General features: G+C 33.2%; 1 protein-coding gene across 4 annotated transcripts in view; it reads left to right on the forward strand.

Annotated features, from left to right (window-relative positions):
- LOC142333613 (adenylate cyclase type 1-like) overlaps nt 1–14,199 on the forward strand; it is a 338,843-nt gene that overhangs the window by 191,801 nt on the left and 132,843 nt on the right. For all 4 annotated transcript variants that reach the window (XM_075380939.1, XM_075380936.1, XM_075380937.1 and 1 more), the window contains exon 3: nt 995–1,807. In XM_075380939.1, coding sequence (XP_075237054.1) covers nt 1,148–1,807 — 660 coding nt within the window. In that variant the 5' untranslated portion in view covers nt 995–1,147. The remainder of the gene's footprint in view (nt 1–994; nt 1,808–14,199) is intronic.

Here is a 14,199-nt window from a genome sequence, read left to right on the forward strand (position 1 = left end):
AACTTACAAGTAAGATAAAATAGCCCAGCAATTGCGATTCCTCCGGTAAAGGGGACGCATTGCTCCCTCCTTATAGCTAGTGCCCCGTTGTGGCGTATTCCTGCTAGCCTATTAAGCGTTAGCACCGAATGGACTTCAGTGGACAGTCTGAAGGGGAATTACGTCGGGAGGACAGGCTTTATAAGCCTAGCCTTCCGCGTTCGGCCCATGAAATGGGTTCGATAACGCTGGTTGAACAACGGATTGGAATGCAATTAAATCCGTCTTAAAATACTAAATAATAATAAAGAAAACTTGAAAAATTAGACCCGCTAACAAAGAATAAACCTTAAAAACACGCCCGATAGAATCACCCAGCAGCAAGGGACTCTGTCCAGGTTCTGCGATAAAGTAGGGAGTAATAAACTCCCGCCAACTTTGCATTCCATTAAGACCGGCCCCGCAGTACTGCACCGGTCGGCCGGGTCTAGGTTCTTTTTTCTTGTCTTTGCCTTTAAGGAGGCAACCTTCCTCAGGAGGGGGGTTTCCTCCCCGAGACTGCGGTCTTCGCTTTGCCTTGCCTGTAAGAGGGAGACTCCCTGAAAGGTCCCCTTCCCGGAACTACGGTCTTTTTTTTTTTAACCCAGACCCTATTCTTCCTAGGACGAAAAATGAAATGCCGGAGCATTCCACTTTTCATAGACGGGGCTGTCCACCCATCCCTAGCTTACCCACGTTGTCATTTCTCCTCGATATCCTGCTCCTCTTCCTGCATCTTCCTCTTCATTATAGCACCGATCGTTGTGCTAATTAGCGCCCAGGAACGATCGACCTGAAAACGTACAAGACTACACTTCATTTACATTCATACATATCATCCTCTGAACGGTGGTTCCGGAGGTTAAATAGAAAAAGGAGCTGTTAACATATTTCATTTCAGCTTTGTTATATATTTATGTTGTTTAGAGAAAAAAAATGAGAAATCTAATTTATTATGTTTCTTTTTTTGTTACAGATGGATGGTTGACGAAAAAAAATTGCGGCATAAAAATTTGCCGCTAAAACTTTTGCGGCATAATTAAAAAAAAAAAAAAAATTGCTTAATTTTTTATTTTAATTAAATTTTAGATTTATCAGTATTTAAAAATTTAAATAAAAAGGAAAAGCCATGGATCACAGTGTAAAAGCGATGAACTCTCACCGCAAATTAGTATTTTCAAGGTTTTTAAATAGAAGGCGGTTTGAAAATGATGAACTCGAATCGTTGTATCAGAGATACATTTTTAAATTACAACACGCGTCTGTTGCATCGGTTGTTGGGCTTTTCGTTTTATTGACCGGCGCTTTAGCGAACTTAAGTTTTATTTATACGCAAATACCGACAGCTCAAAATATTTACCACGTGTTACATTGTTTATTATTTATTTTACTACTTGTTTTTCTGAATACTAAATTAATGCAAGACGCGTACCTGTTATGGGTTTGTTACGCGATTTTATTTTTTTGCGCAACATTTTGCGCCGTTGCTTTACCGTTACCTTTTTCTTCATCTTCGTCCGCATCAACTTCATCTTCTTCTTTGCCTTCACCGCCGACTTCGACGCAAACTTCATCTCCTTCAGCCGATTCTTCGTCTGCGTTACGCGTCGAAACAAGACGTGTTTTAGCTGAAGGTGTATGGCACGTTATTTTCGTTGTTTTTTTGGCGTACGCTATGATGCCTTTAAAAACTTGGATCGCTACACTGTTCGGTATTTCGATGCCGTTACTTCATATCGTTGTATCGACAACTTTCAACACAGAATTTAAGCATCTTCTATGGCAACAGGTAAGATTTTTTATTTATTTATGATAGTACTAAAAGTAATCGGTCTTATATCGAAAGCTGACAAATTTAAATTGGTATTTTAATTGTAAAAAATAAGTCTTATTTATACTCACCGTTGTCAAGGCGAAAACAAGTAGATTCTACAAATTTTGATCCGGCGTGTCGATTTTACGTTGGTCCCACATGAATTTGTATAAATAAGAGTCTAGCGTAGATCGATGTATCGTATTCCTTGCGATTCCGTTTTTCCCTGCTGACCGTAAACTTTCCACTGTATTTGTAAGGCGCTCCGGGTATTTGATCTCGAAGTTAATTAACAGTTTGACGTGTAAAGTTGCAACTTTATACAGTATTCATATCGTGTCATTCGTTCGATCGGGGACCCCATATAATATACAAAGGATTCTTTTGTTTCTCTGTAAATTCCCGTAAACGACCTCTGCTCACAGTAAATCATCGGTATTTTTGCCTTAAACTAAAACAGATTCAGTTTTCTTAACGTTTGAAACCGTTTGTATTTATAGAATTTATATAAAAAATATAGTATACACTTACCAACAGTGGGAGTATTATTTATCCAAGCGCTTTCAGATTATTCCTCCATCATCAGGAATTATTGATTAATTATGAATTCCATAGTTTTACATATACAATTTTATACATAGGAATTAAAATGAGAGTAAAATTAAAATTATTATGTTCATAACGACTGATTGTCAGTAGTTAAAATAAGTCATGCGTTACAACCCCCTACGAGGCTACCACTATATTGGGAAAGGCTCTCTCAATCGATTTAGTGATGAAACTTCGGGCGGCCATGTGGAAATTGCGACGAGGCAGGAAGGCCGAGGTATTTTGGGATGCGATTTCGAGCCGGGCCTGTACCGGAGCGGAACGGTCATCTCAATGCATCGGTTCTAAATTTCGAACAGTTGTCATCTCCCCTACGGAGGAGGCTTTATAGCCTCGCGATGGCAGCAAAAATGGAACGCCACGATTAAGGGAAGGTCCTTGTATAGATTTATACAGAATCTTTATGCCTTTCCTTCGTTTTTAAGGGCAACGGGAGCCTGAGTGCTCTCCAACCATGTAAATTTAAACCAATATTTGTTTAGGTTCCAACTGATGAGCTGTGCGTCAGCGGGGAGGTCCAATCGAATGAACACCTGATGTTCGACAACTACCCAGTTCTTGGTTGGGGGGGGGGGGCAGAAATCAGGCCACCCTGGAACTTAGTGGTCAAAGGGAAAATTGGCCATTCAATCGCGAGTCAGTGTGGTGAGAGCTGCATTGTCGGACCGTATGGGAGTTCCTTGATGCGGTTGCGTTGTTCAACCGACATCAGTAGTTTACCCAAGGGAAAAAACTCCTACCGCGCTGCTGTAGGAAGCTAACCAAGAGGTATGGCTGGCTACCAGCCAGATCTAAGCGCTTTAATGGTGAACAGGTACTTGCTGGCATTCAGCGGCCTAGGCGAGGCAGCGAATTGCTATCTTTGACGAGATAAATTAATTATTGATAGTCATATATGTTTTATTAGTTGACGGGTGCGCCTGCCCATTTTAGTGATATATGACAAGCGAATGGTGTATGGTACCACGGTTATTTCGCTCACTCTTTTAGGTTAGCTCTAGGAGCTAATTAGGATACCGGTCTCTAAACTGTTTCGTGGCTTAGTAGCCATTTGTGGCACGACATTCGGTCTTATGCTTTACATCGACCGAATGGGGCGATGACGGAAGAAATGCAAAGCAAACCAAAACCAAAGTCATTCGTTAAAAGAAAACGTCGTCAGTAATATAATCACAACTGTTATAAAGTATTAACTAATAATTATTAAAATTGTATAATTTGCTTGTATAGAATATCATTATCGAATCGGATTTGTTCATTTATTAGTTTAGTAGCTCCCAGTCGCAGCTTCGCTCGCGCTATATGGTTACTTGCGTTTCCCGTGGTAGTCAATCTTTTCATTTTATATTTATTAGTCGAGTAACCGGAGGCAGGTGCAGTCAGTCACACATACAGTAACGGTGGCATATCGCATTTCCCGTTACTCAGTTGTTTCAGTCGAACGGGATCGGGCTGTGTGTATTCGGTCGCTTTCCAATCTTGACTGTCTTTCTTCTTCAGTCTCTGCCGCACGAACAGTTTTCATCATACCTGCTTTTTTTTGTATTTCTCCCGATCGAAGAATGTCTTTTAGGCACGGTATGATGTTTTGAAAAAGATCACAGAATTTAAAAAATTGCAGTTATATACTTTACACGCTTTAAATTAGTAACACACGCACACGATAAACAAAAGCGGATATTTATTTATGTTTTTAAACGGCTGTAAAAAATTGTAAATGAATGAATCGTAAAAATTACATATGCATGAGCGCTAAATCGACTGAAACTTAGGAATAACTGTACGTTAAAACCTCAGCCCTTTTCAAAATTAATAGATTCAAAAAAATGTAAGCTAAAAATTAAATTTTTCTTGAAAATCAAAGTCGTTTTGAAAATTAAATAAGCTTTAAGGAAGAAATAAAATGTTTTAAATTTCGTTATGTCGGAGGACCAAAAAAATTAGCCTACGTTCACCGCAGGGCTTCAAAGTGTAGGTGTGCAAAATTTTAGACAAATCTAGACAGGTAGATCTCGAGTTAAGTTGGAACAGACAGACAAACAAACATTGATTTTTATATCTATAGATTATTTTTCAGATATATGTGAAATTCACTAATACTCGTTTTATGGTAATTATTAGTGTATTTCAATAAATTCGTTTGGGTTGTAATTATGTTTTTTCTCTATAATGTGTTAAACTAAGTTAGATCGTGCTTTATTATTTGTATTTATGCAACTGATGTGTTCTTTAATTATAAATGAGAATGAACGAGATTGTCGTACCAGTATATTTCAAATTACAATTTTCACATTAAGACTATATACTTGTTTTTTTTGGATTATATTTTATTGCTTTTGAAGGGTCCGGATTATTTATGTATTTTATTATTTATTGTATACGCTGTTTTTAATTTAAATGTTTGAATAATTTATTGTAATTAATATTATATTCTATTTTAGTGTATGTGTATTATTCTATCCTATTATTATTATTTGTTACTTTTATTTTGTCGTTTATATATTTTTATATTTTATTTTGATATATGATTTATTAAGTTTGCATCACATCGATTATTTAATGCGATATCTTAATGTTATTTATTTCATTCCTTAGTTTTAAATATTTTATTGCTCTGTAAATCGATGAATAAAAAGTTGCTATTTTCTGATTACGCGGATGAAAATAGTTGAAATGTATTATTGTGTCTTGTTTGGTTGGATTTCTATATATATCTGTATCAATTTTATTATTGTTATTAAATTCTATATCCAAATAATCAATGCTATTATTATTTTCTCTGTTTAAAGTAAATTTAATATCATCGTTTAAAGAATTCATTCCTTAAATTATTTTGTCCTCTTCATTATTATATATATATTATTAGAATATCATCTACGTATCTTTTATATCGTATAATTCGATGTTTATTAATTATATCGAGTAGCACGGTGTTTTACAATTCATTCTGAAACATGTTGGCCGTAATAGCAGAAAATAAAGATCTCGTACTTTGACCTTTTTCTTGTGGTAATATTTATTATTAAATATTAAATAATTATATTTAACACGTAGTTTTAATAAATTTTTTATCTCGTTTGTTTATTATCTATCTATTTTTAATTCAGTCAGAATATTATGTTTATAGTTTTATTAGTGTCAATGTTTGTATTTTTTTTTTTTTGTCTTCAGTCATTTGACTGGTTTGATGCAGCTCTCCAAGATTCCCTATCTAGTGCTAGTCGTTTCATTTCAGTATACCCTCAACATCCTACATCCCTAACAATTTGTTTTACATATTCCAAACGTGGCCTGCCTACACAATTTTTTCCTTCTACCTGTCCTTCCAATATTAAAGCGACTATTCCAGGATGCCTTAGTATGTATGTGGCCTATAAGTCTGTCTCTTCTTTTAACTATATTTTTCCAAATGCTTCTTTCTTTATCTATTTGCCGCAATACCTCTTCATTTGTCACTTTATCCACCCATCTGATTTTTAACATTCTCCTATAGCACCACCACATTTCAAAAGCTTCTAATCTTTTCTTCTCAGATACTCCGATCGTCCAAGTTTCACTTCCATATAAAGCGACGCTTCAAACATATACTTTCAAAAATCTTTACCTGATATTTAAATTAATTTTTGATGTAAAGAAATTATATTTCTTACTGAAGGCTCGTTTAGCTTGTGCTATTCGGCATTTTATATCGCTCCTGCTTCGTCCATCTTTAGTAATTCTACTTCCCAAATAACAAAATTCTTCTACCTCCATAATCTTTTCTCCTCCTATTTTCACATTCAGTGGTCCATCTTTGTTATTTCTACTACATTTCATTACTTTTGTTTTGTTCTTGTTTATTTTCATGCGATAGTTCTTGCGTAGGACTTCATCTATGCCGTTCATTGTTTTTTCTAAATCCTTTTTACTCTCGGCTAGAATTACTATATCATCAGCAAATCGTAGCATCTTTATCTTTTCACCTTGTACTGTTACTCCGAATCTAAATTGTTCTTTAACATCATTAACTGCTAGTTCCATGTAAAGATTAAAAAGTAACGGAGATAGGGAACATCCTTGTCGGACTCCCTTTCTTATTACGGCTTCTTTCTTATGTTCTTCAATTGTTACTGTTGCTGTTTGGTTCCTGTACATGTTAGCAATTGTTCTTCTATCTCTGTATTTGAACCCTAATTTTTTTAAAATGCTGAACATTTTATTCCAGTCTACGTTATCGAATGCCTTTTCTAGGTCTATAAACGCCAAGTATATCGGTTTGTTTTTCTTTAATCTTCCTTCTACTATTAATCTGAGGCCTAAAATTGCTTCCCTTGTCCCTATACTTTTCCTGAAACCAAATTGGTCTTCTCCTAACACTTCCTCCACTCTCCTCTCAATTCTTCTGTATAGAATTTTAGTTAAGATTCTTGATGCGTGACTAGTTAAACTAATTGTTTTGTATTCTTCACATTTATCTGCCCCTGCTTTCTTTGGTATCATGACTATAACACTTTTTTTGAAGTCTGACGGAAATTCCCCTTTTTCATAAATATTACACACCAGGTTGTATAATCTATCAATCGCTTCCTCACCTGCACTGCGCAGTAATTCTACAGTTATTCCGTCTATTCCAGGAGCCTTTCTGCCATTTAAATCTTTTAATGCTCTCTTAAATTCAGATCTCAGTATTGTTTCTCCCATTTCATCCTCCTCAACTTCTTCTTCTTCCTGTATAACACCATTTTCTAATTCATTTCCTCCGTATAACTCTTCAATATATTCCACCCATCTATCGACTTTACCTTTCGTATTATATATCGGTGTACCATCTTTGTTTAACACATTATTAGATTTTAATTTATGTACCCCAAAATTTTCCTTAACTGTTTGTATAAATATCTTTTATATCAAGTGCTATAAATTTGGTTGTATTATTTATATTTATATTATTAATTATATTTATTATATCGTAACTATTTTTAAAATTATATTCTCAATATCAATGTATTCCTTTAATTTATTGGATAAAAATTTACTTAATTGTTACTTGGATGTGTTTTTGTAATTTATAAGAGCTCTTATGGCCAAGTTAATTTTTTGTATTTTAAGTAATACATTAACTAAACCCATCGGGTTGGTATAGTGGTGAACGCGTCTTTCCAAATCAGCTGATTTTAAAGTCGAGAGTTCCACTGTTCAAGTCCTAGTAAAAGCAGTTACCTTTATACGGATTTGAATATTAGATCTTGGATACCGGTTTTCTTTGGTGGTTGGGTTTTAATTAACCACACATCTCAGGTATGGTCGAACTGAGAATGTACAAGAGTACACTTCATTTACATTCATACATACATATCATCCTCTGAAGTGATACCTGAACGGTAAGTCGCGGAAGTTAAACTGGAAAAAAGGTAATACTTAAAATGGTAATCAGAACTGTTATAGAGACTGACCAATTTTAAGGCAGTAAATTCCAGCAGATCATAATCCTTGTTTTTAACCATTTATAAGGTGAGAATACAACTTATCAATTGTAACAATATATTTTGCCCGATAAGATACTGTAGGTTCGTCCCTGAATGATGATAAGACTTTATCATATAAGATTTAATTACTCTACATTTTATTGGGCACAAAGACCGACAACAATCCGTCAAGAACTCTTTTCGACCAAACAAAAGAAGGGAGAGAGAGAGAGTTATCAAAATTATTTTATCCGAAAATCACAAAAGCACTATGGTAACCCGTACAATTTCCATATATTATTCAATTCTTATGCAATCCACTGTACACATATGAGGGCGGTCCAGAAAGTAACTGAACGCTTGTGCCTAGCGTAGCGATGGGTGGGGATAGATCCGCCATCTTAACCCACCGGGTTGGTCTAGTGGTGAACGCGTCTTCCCAAATCAGCTGATTTGGAAGCCGAGAGTTCTAGCGTTCAAGTCCTAGTAAAGCTAGTTATTTTTATACGGATTTGAATACTAGATCGTGGATACCGGTGTTCTTTGGTGGTTGGGTTTCAATTAACCACTCATCTCAGAAATGGTCGAACTGAGAATGTACAAGACTACACTTCATTTACACTCATTATCATCTTCCGAAGTAATACCTTACGGTAGTTCCGATGAGAGAGAGAGAATCTCCAAATGGTTGGTTTTGTTTATCTCCTTCTGGTATCGTCCTGTGTTTTTTGAGCCATAGTTTTACATACATAGGAAGTGATAATATATTTCATTAAGAAATATAATACCAATAATTATTTAATATTAAAATAAAACTTAAGCCAAAATTTAGGTTAAAATAAATGTTACGTAGAAGGACAATTTCTTCATCTCAGGAATGGTTGAACTGAGAATGTACAAGACTACACTTCATTCACACCCATACATATCATCCTCATTCATCCTCTGAAGTATTATCTAAACGGTAGTTACCGGAGGCTAAACAGGAAAAAGAGAGATCCGCCATCTTGGCGTCAAAACTGACGATGAAAGTGGACGATAAAATTCTTGAAAGTCGTCGTATTACGATTTCGAAACTCTCGCTTCATTTCACGAAGTTTACTGCATGAAATTTTATCGGGGAACCTTGATTGATTATCACAAGTTTTGTGCCAAAAATCTAAGGTGGCAGATTTCTACAGAGAAGGAATTAAAAAGCTTGTGCATCGTTATGATAATTGCCCCAATTTAAATGGCGACTATGTAGAAAATTAGTTTAAGATGGTTTCTTTGAAATGTATTTAATACATTTTTTTTTTAACGTATTTACTTTCTGAACAGCCCTCGTGTATTGCAAGATTTCAATTTTCTATGTGAGAAATCAACTTTCATCGTCAAATTTTCTTTGAGACATACGTTCAATTATTAAAAAATTCGCTATTAACGCTTAAACATTTTTTCCTCAAACAATAACACAAAAACTAAACGAGATATCAACAATCCAAGAACATGTGGTTACAGAGGAACGCAATGCTGCCAACCCCACGTCACTAAATATCTTCGTTGGCGCGTAATTACAAAAGTTCGGTTATTAAAAGCTTTTATTTAACTCGCTTTAGTTATAATCAAATCTTTCAACTGCTGTATCTTTTGATTTATCATATGAAAATCAATGAAATTTGGTACACGTATGTAACTTCAATGACAATACTGAACTACGGTGTCGGAATTTGATATGATCCACCTTCACGCCCCCACGCGCTACCCCTACGCTAAATTCATGCATTTAGTTGAAATGTTCATTTCTCATGTACTATCGTATGAAAATTATTGAAAATTTAATACACGTATGTAACTTCGATGTGTAAAAATAAATATTTTTAATTTTTGGTCTTAATAAACAAACTTGAACAAACAATAATATTCAGATATAAATATTATAAAGTATATTTTTTTTGGATTTAAAATGTTTATTGTTCATTAAAACTAAAAAGTAAAAAACAAAAAAAAATACAAATATATATTTAATTACATATAAAATATTATTTAAAAAAAAAGTTATTATTTAACTAATTACATTACAAAAAAAGAAGGAAACAAATTAGAAAAACCCTCTAAAAAGTAAAAAATTCGAACTAAATCAAATTGAGAATTTTAAACAAAAAAATATAATATGTTAACAAATATAAAAATGCTCTGAAAAGTAAAAAATAAATTATATAAATATCTAATAAATAAATGTAATAATTATTAAATTTTAAAATTAAAAGTAATGAAAATATTTAGTTAAGTAAAAGCGTGGCGCAGTTTTTATAACAATCTTTTCGAATAAGTATTTATAGACATTTGCTGTATTTTAAAATATATTTTTTAATTCTTTGACGGTTCAAATTTGAACCGAGATGACCTTTAAGGGTTAATAAAATTAAATTTTAAAATCTTGCACAAAGTTATTACATTTTGACTGTAATCGCAAAAATTATTCATTATTGTCATTATTATAATCGTAATCGTTATTATGAATTCGTTAAATAAAAATTCATAATTAATTAAAATGAAACTTTTAGCGAAAAGAGTGCGTTCAGTTTGGTTTAGATACAAGCAGAATTCGAAGATGAACTTCAACTGTCTGAGAACACGTACAAAGAAAGCGAGTGGATGCATTTTCCGAGAGTGTTACTTGTAGCTAGTCTCAACTGGTGAGGTTCCAGCAGACCTTTCCGCCTCCTCGCATTGTTATTGAAAATGAAAATGAAAATGAAGATTAATTGTTGTAAAAATAAATGTTGTGTTGTTTTAAAGAAATTATAAAAACCGAGCCACTCTTTTATTTAACTAAATATTTGCTTTTAATTTTAAAATCTAATAATTATTACATTTATTTATTAGATATTTATATAATTTATTTTTTACTTTTCAGTGCAATTTTTATATTGGCTAATATATTATATTTTTTTGTTTAAAATTCTCAATTTAATTTAATTCTTATTTTTTACTTTTTAGAGGATTTTTCTAATTTGTTTCCTTTTTTTATTAATGTATTGTAATTAGTTAAATAATAACTTTTTAAAAAAATATTTTTTTATATGTAATCAAATATATTTTTGTTTTTTATCTTTTATTTATTTTTGAACAGATCTTGTATGGTGTGGTTATATTTGTAAAATTTTGAGAAAATTGCCTCCCTAAAAAAACTATCTGTACCACCTCTTTGGAATTATTGACACAACAATTTTACCAACGAATCCCCCAAACATATACTAGTCTCTGTACAAAATTTTGTCGAAATCAGTTTATATACATACGAACATTACCCACCAGGTTTTTGTTTGTTTGTTTATTTTTTTGCGGGGGTATCATGGTCATAAAACGTCGAGAAATGTAAAAAAAAAAACCATACCCAATTTTAATAGTAAAAGTGTTAATTTTATTAGAAGAATTTTTTAATTAAATTTTTCGATATTTATTTTCTGTTTTATCACTTTGTGGTTGGGTAGAGAAATATAACAGTGGAGGATTTGTACGGTTAGGAGTAACAAGTAATAACAACCAGTAGTGTTTGTATATGAGTAGTAAACGTACAAAGAGGTAAAACTATGACAAATTAGGATTTGAGAAGCGTAATACAAAGATGACGACTTCATTTTCTTTGCATATTTTTTTTTTTAATTATGTGTGTTTCCTTCTACCTCAAGAGAAGAAAAAGTTTTGAAGCGATTTTAATTCCCCTCCCCCCGTTAGAGTAAGGAAAAGTATATAGTGGTACAAATTTTTAGAATACAGTTTTTTTTCTTTTTACTTATAAATGTAATTTATATGAGGGTCTTGTACAGTTCCACGTCTATTTTTTTATGTAGCAGCTAGATGGAAAAACAATTTGACTGTATTTTTATTTTTATATTTTGAATTTCCTGGCATCAGTTTGTGAATGTTTCATAATTTTTAATTAAATCATGAAAACTTTCGAGTAAATTGATGCGTCAACGCTTGCTTTTTTGGTATGAGTATAATAGTATTTTTGGTGTTTAAATAAAAAATTCAATCAAGTAATGATCTGAGTGCATAATCTAATTGATGTTAGATATAGGGAGAGTTTTTGTGTGAAGCCTTCGATGTTAGAGTTAAGACGCGGGGATCGCGCTTCCGCGAATCGATTAATTTGATAGTTGAGGGTTGTAAGTTACGTTAGCTGGTCGTGATTGGAAGAGGCCTCACGAAGATTGTGTAAAGATGGATATGTCTGCCGAGCCATTTGTATTTGTGGTATCCTGACAGAGACCAAACTGATGTCTGTGTTCTGTTATAAGGGTTTAAAAGGTAACCTCTAAAGATGAAAGCGACAGAAAAAATAAAAAATTGTTAAAAAACTCTTACCGGCCCGATTTCATTTATACATTTACAGAAATAATAAAATTCTTATGATTATTCGTCGTTATATAAATTAAATCGGGCCGGTAAGTTTTTTTCTTATTATATGGAACGCTTAAACATTGTTTATTATCTATTGTCTATTATCGGAACGGAACGGAACGGAACGCAAAAGTGGCGGGAGTTTCACAAATTTCTCCCTTTGAATCGCAGAGCCTGGACAGTGTCCCTTGTTGCTGTATGATTCTGTTAATCGGGCGTGTTTCGAGTGTTTATTTTAATGTCGAGTCTAAGTTTAAAGTTTGATTATATTTTACGGACGGATTTGTGAATAGCGTTCCATATCCGTTTTGACCGGCGTTCTGAAACCCATTTCTGGGTCCGATCGCGGGAGACTAGGCTTTTAAAAGCCGTGCTCCCGACGTAATTCCCCTTCAGACCGTCCACTGAAGTCCTTTCAGTGCTAACGCTTCATAGGCTAGCAGGAATACGCCACAACGGGACACTAATTGTTTGTAGGGAGCAATGCGCTCCCTTCTCCGGAGGGAGTCGCAATTGCTGATTTAATTTAATTAATTGTAAGTATTAAGATATTTTAAGGAATGAATAAGGAGAAGTTCTTCATCTACTTCTTCGGTGGCTGCCCTTCACGGTGCTTCTCTGCTGGGCTCTTTGTCTATTATCTATTTATTGCCTATTACATATATTTAACGTGTATTTTTTTAAAAGAAAATTCTAAATTAATAACAGATCTTGATAATAGAAATGTACTGTCTTACCTTTTTTGATATCAGTATACTTTTGTTAAAAACAGTTTTATTTGTATTACAGAAATTTTTGTTTTTTGAGCGGAAGAAATAATATCTGCGAGACTCTTACCGTACGGTTTACAATTTCATTTTAATTTTTTTGGGTATATCATTTACTACATAAATTATATACATATTAAATTTTAATTTACATTTACATTAAAATAATAATAATAAAATAATATACCTTTAACTTTATTACATAGTATATCATTTACTACTAAAGAAAGCAGGAATAAATAAATATGAAGAATACAGAACAATTAGTTTAACTAGTCGTGCATAAAAAATCTCAACTAGAATTCTGTACAGAAGAATTGAGAGGAGAGTGGAACAAGTGTTAGGAGAAGACCAATTTGGTTTCAGGAAAAGTATAGGGACAAGGGAAGTAATTTTAGGCCTCAGATTAATAGTAGAAGGAAGATTAAAGAAAAACAAACCGACATACTTGGCATTTATAGACCTAGAAAAGGCATTCGATATCGTAGACTGAAATAAAATGTTCAGCATTTAAAAAAAAAAAAATTAGGTTTCAAATACAGAGATAGAAGAACAATTGCTAACATGTACAGGAACCAAACAGCAACAGTAGCAATTGAAGAACATAAGAAAGAAGCCATAATAAGAAAGGGAGTCCGACAAGGATGTTCTCTATCTCCGTTACTTTTTAATCTTTACATGGAACTAGCAGTTAATGATGTTAAAGAACAATTTAGATCCCGAATAACAGTACAAGGTGAAAAGATAAAGATGATACGATTTGCTGATGATATAGTAATTCTAGCCGAGAGTAAAAAGGATTTAGAAGAAACAATGAACGGCATGAATGAAATCCTACGCAAGAACTACCGCATGATAATAAACAAGAACAAAACGAAATTAATGAAATGTAGTATAAATAACAAAGATGAACTACTGTATGTTAAAATAGGAGGAGAAAAGATTATGTAGGTAGAACAATTTTGTTTTTTAGAAAGTAGAATTACTAAAAATGGATGAAGCAGGAGCTATATAAAATGCCTAATAGCACAGGTGAAACGAGCTTTCAGTCAGAAATATAATTTGTTTACATCAAAAATTAATTTAAATGTCAGGAAAAGATTTTTGAAAGAATATGTTTGGAGCGTAGCTTTATATAAGTGAAACTTGGACGATCGGA

The sequence above is a fragment of the Lycorma delicatula genome, chromosome 13, assembly GCF_047948215.1.
Source record: "Lycorma delicatula isolate Av1 chromosome 13, ASM4794821v1, whole genome shotgun sequence".
Classification (NCBI taxonomy): domain Eukaryota; kingdom Metazoa; phylum Arthropoda; class Insecta; order Hemiptera; family Fulgoridae; genus Lycorma; species Lycorma delicatula.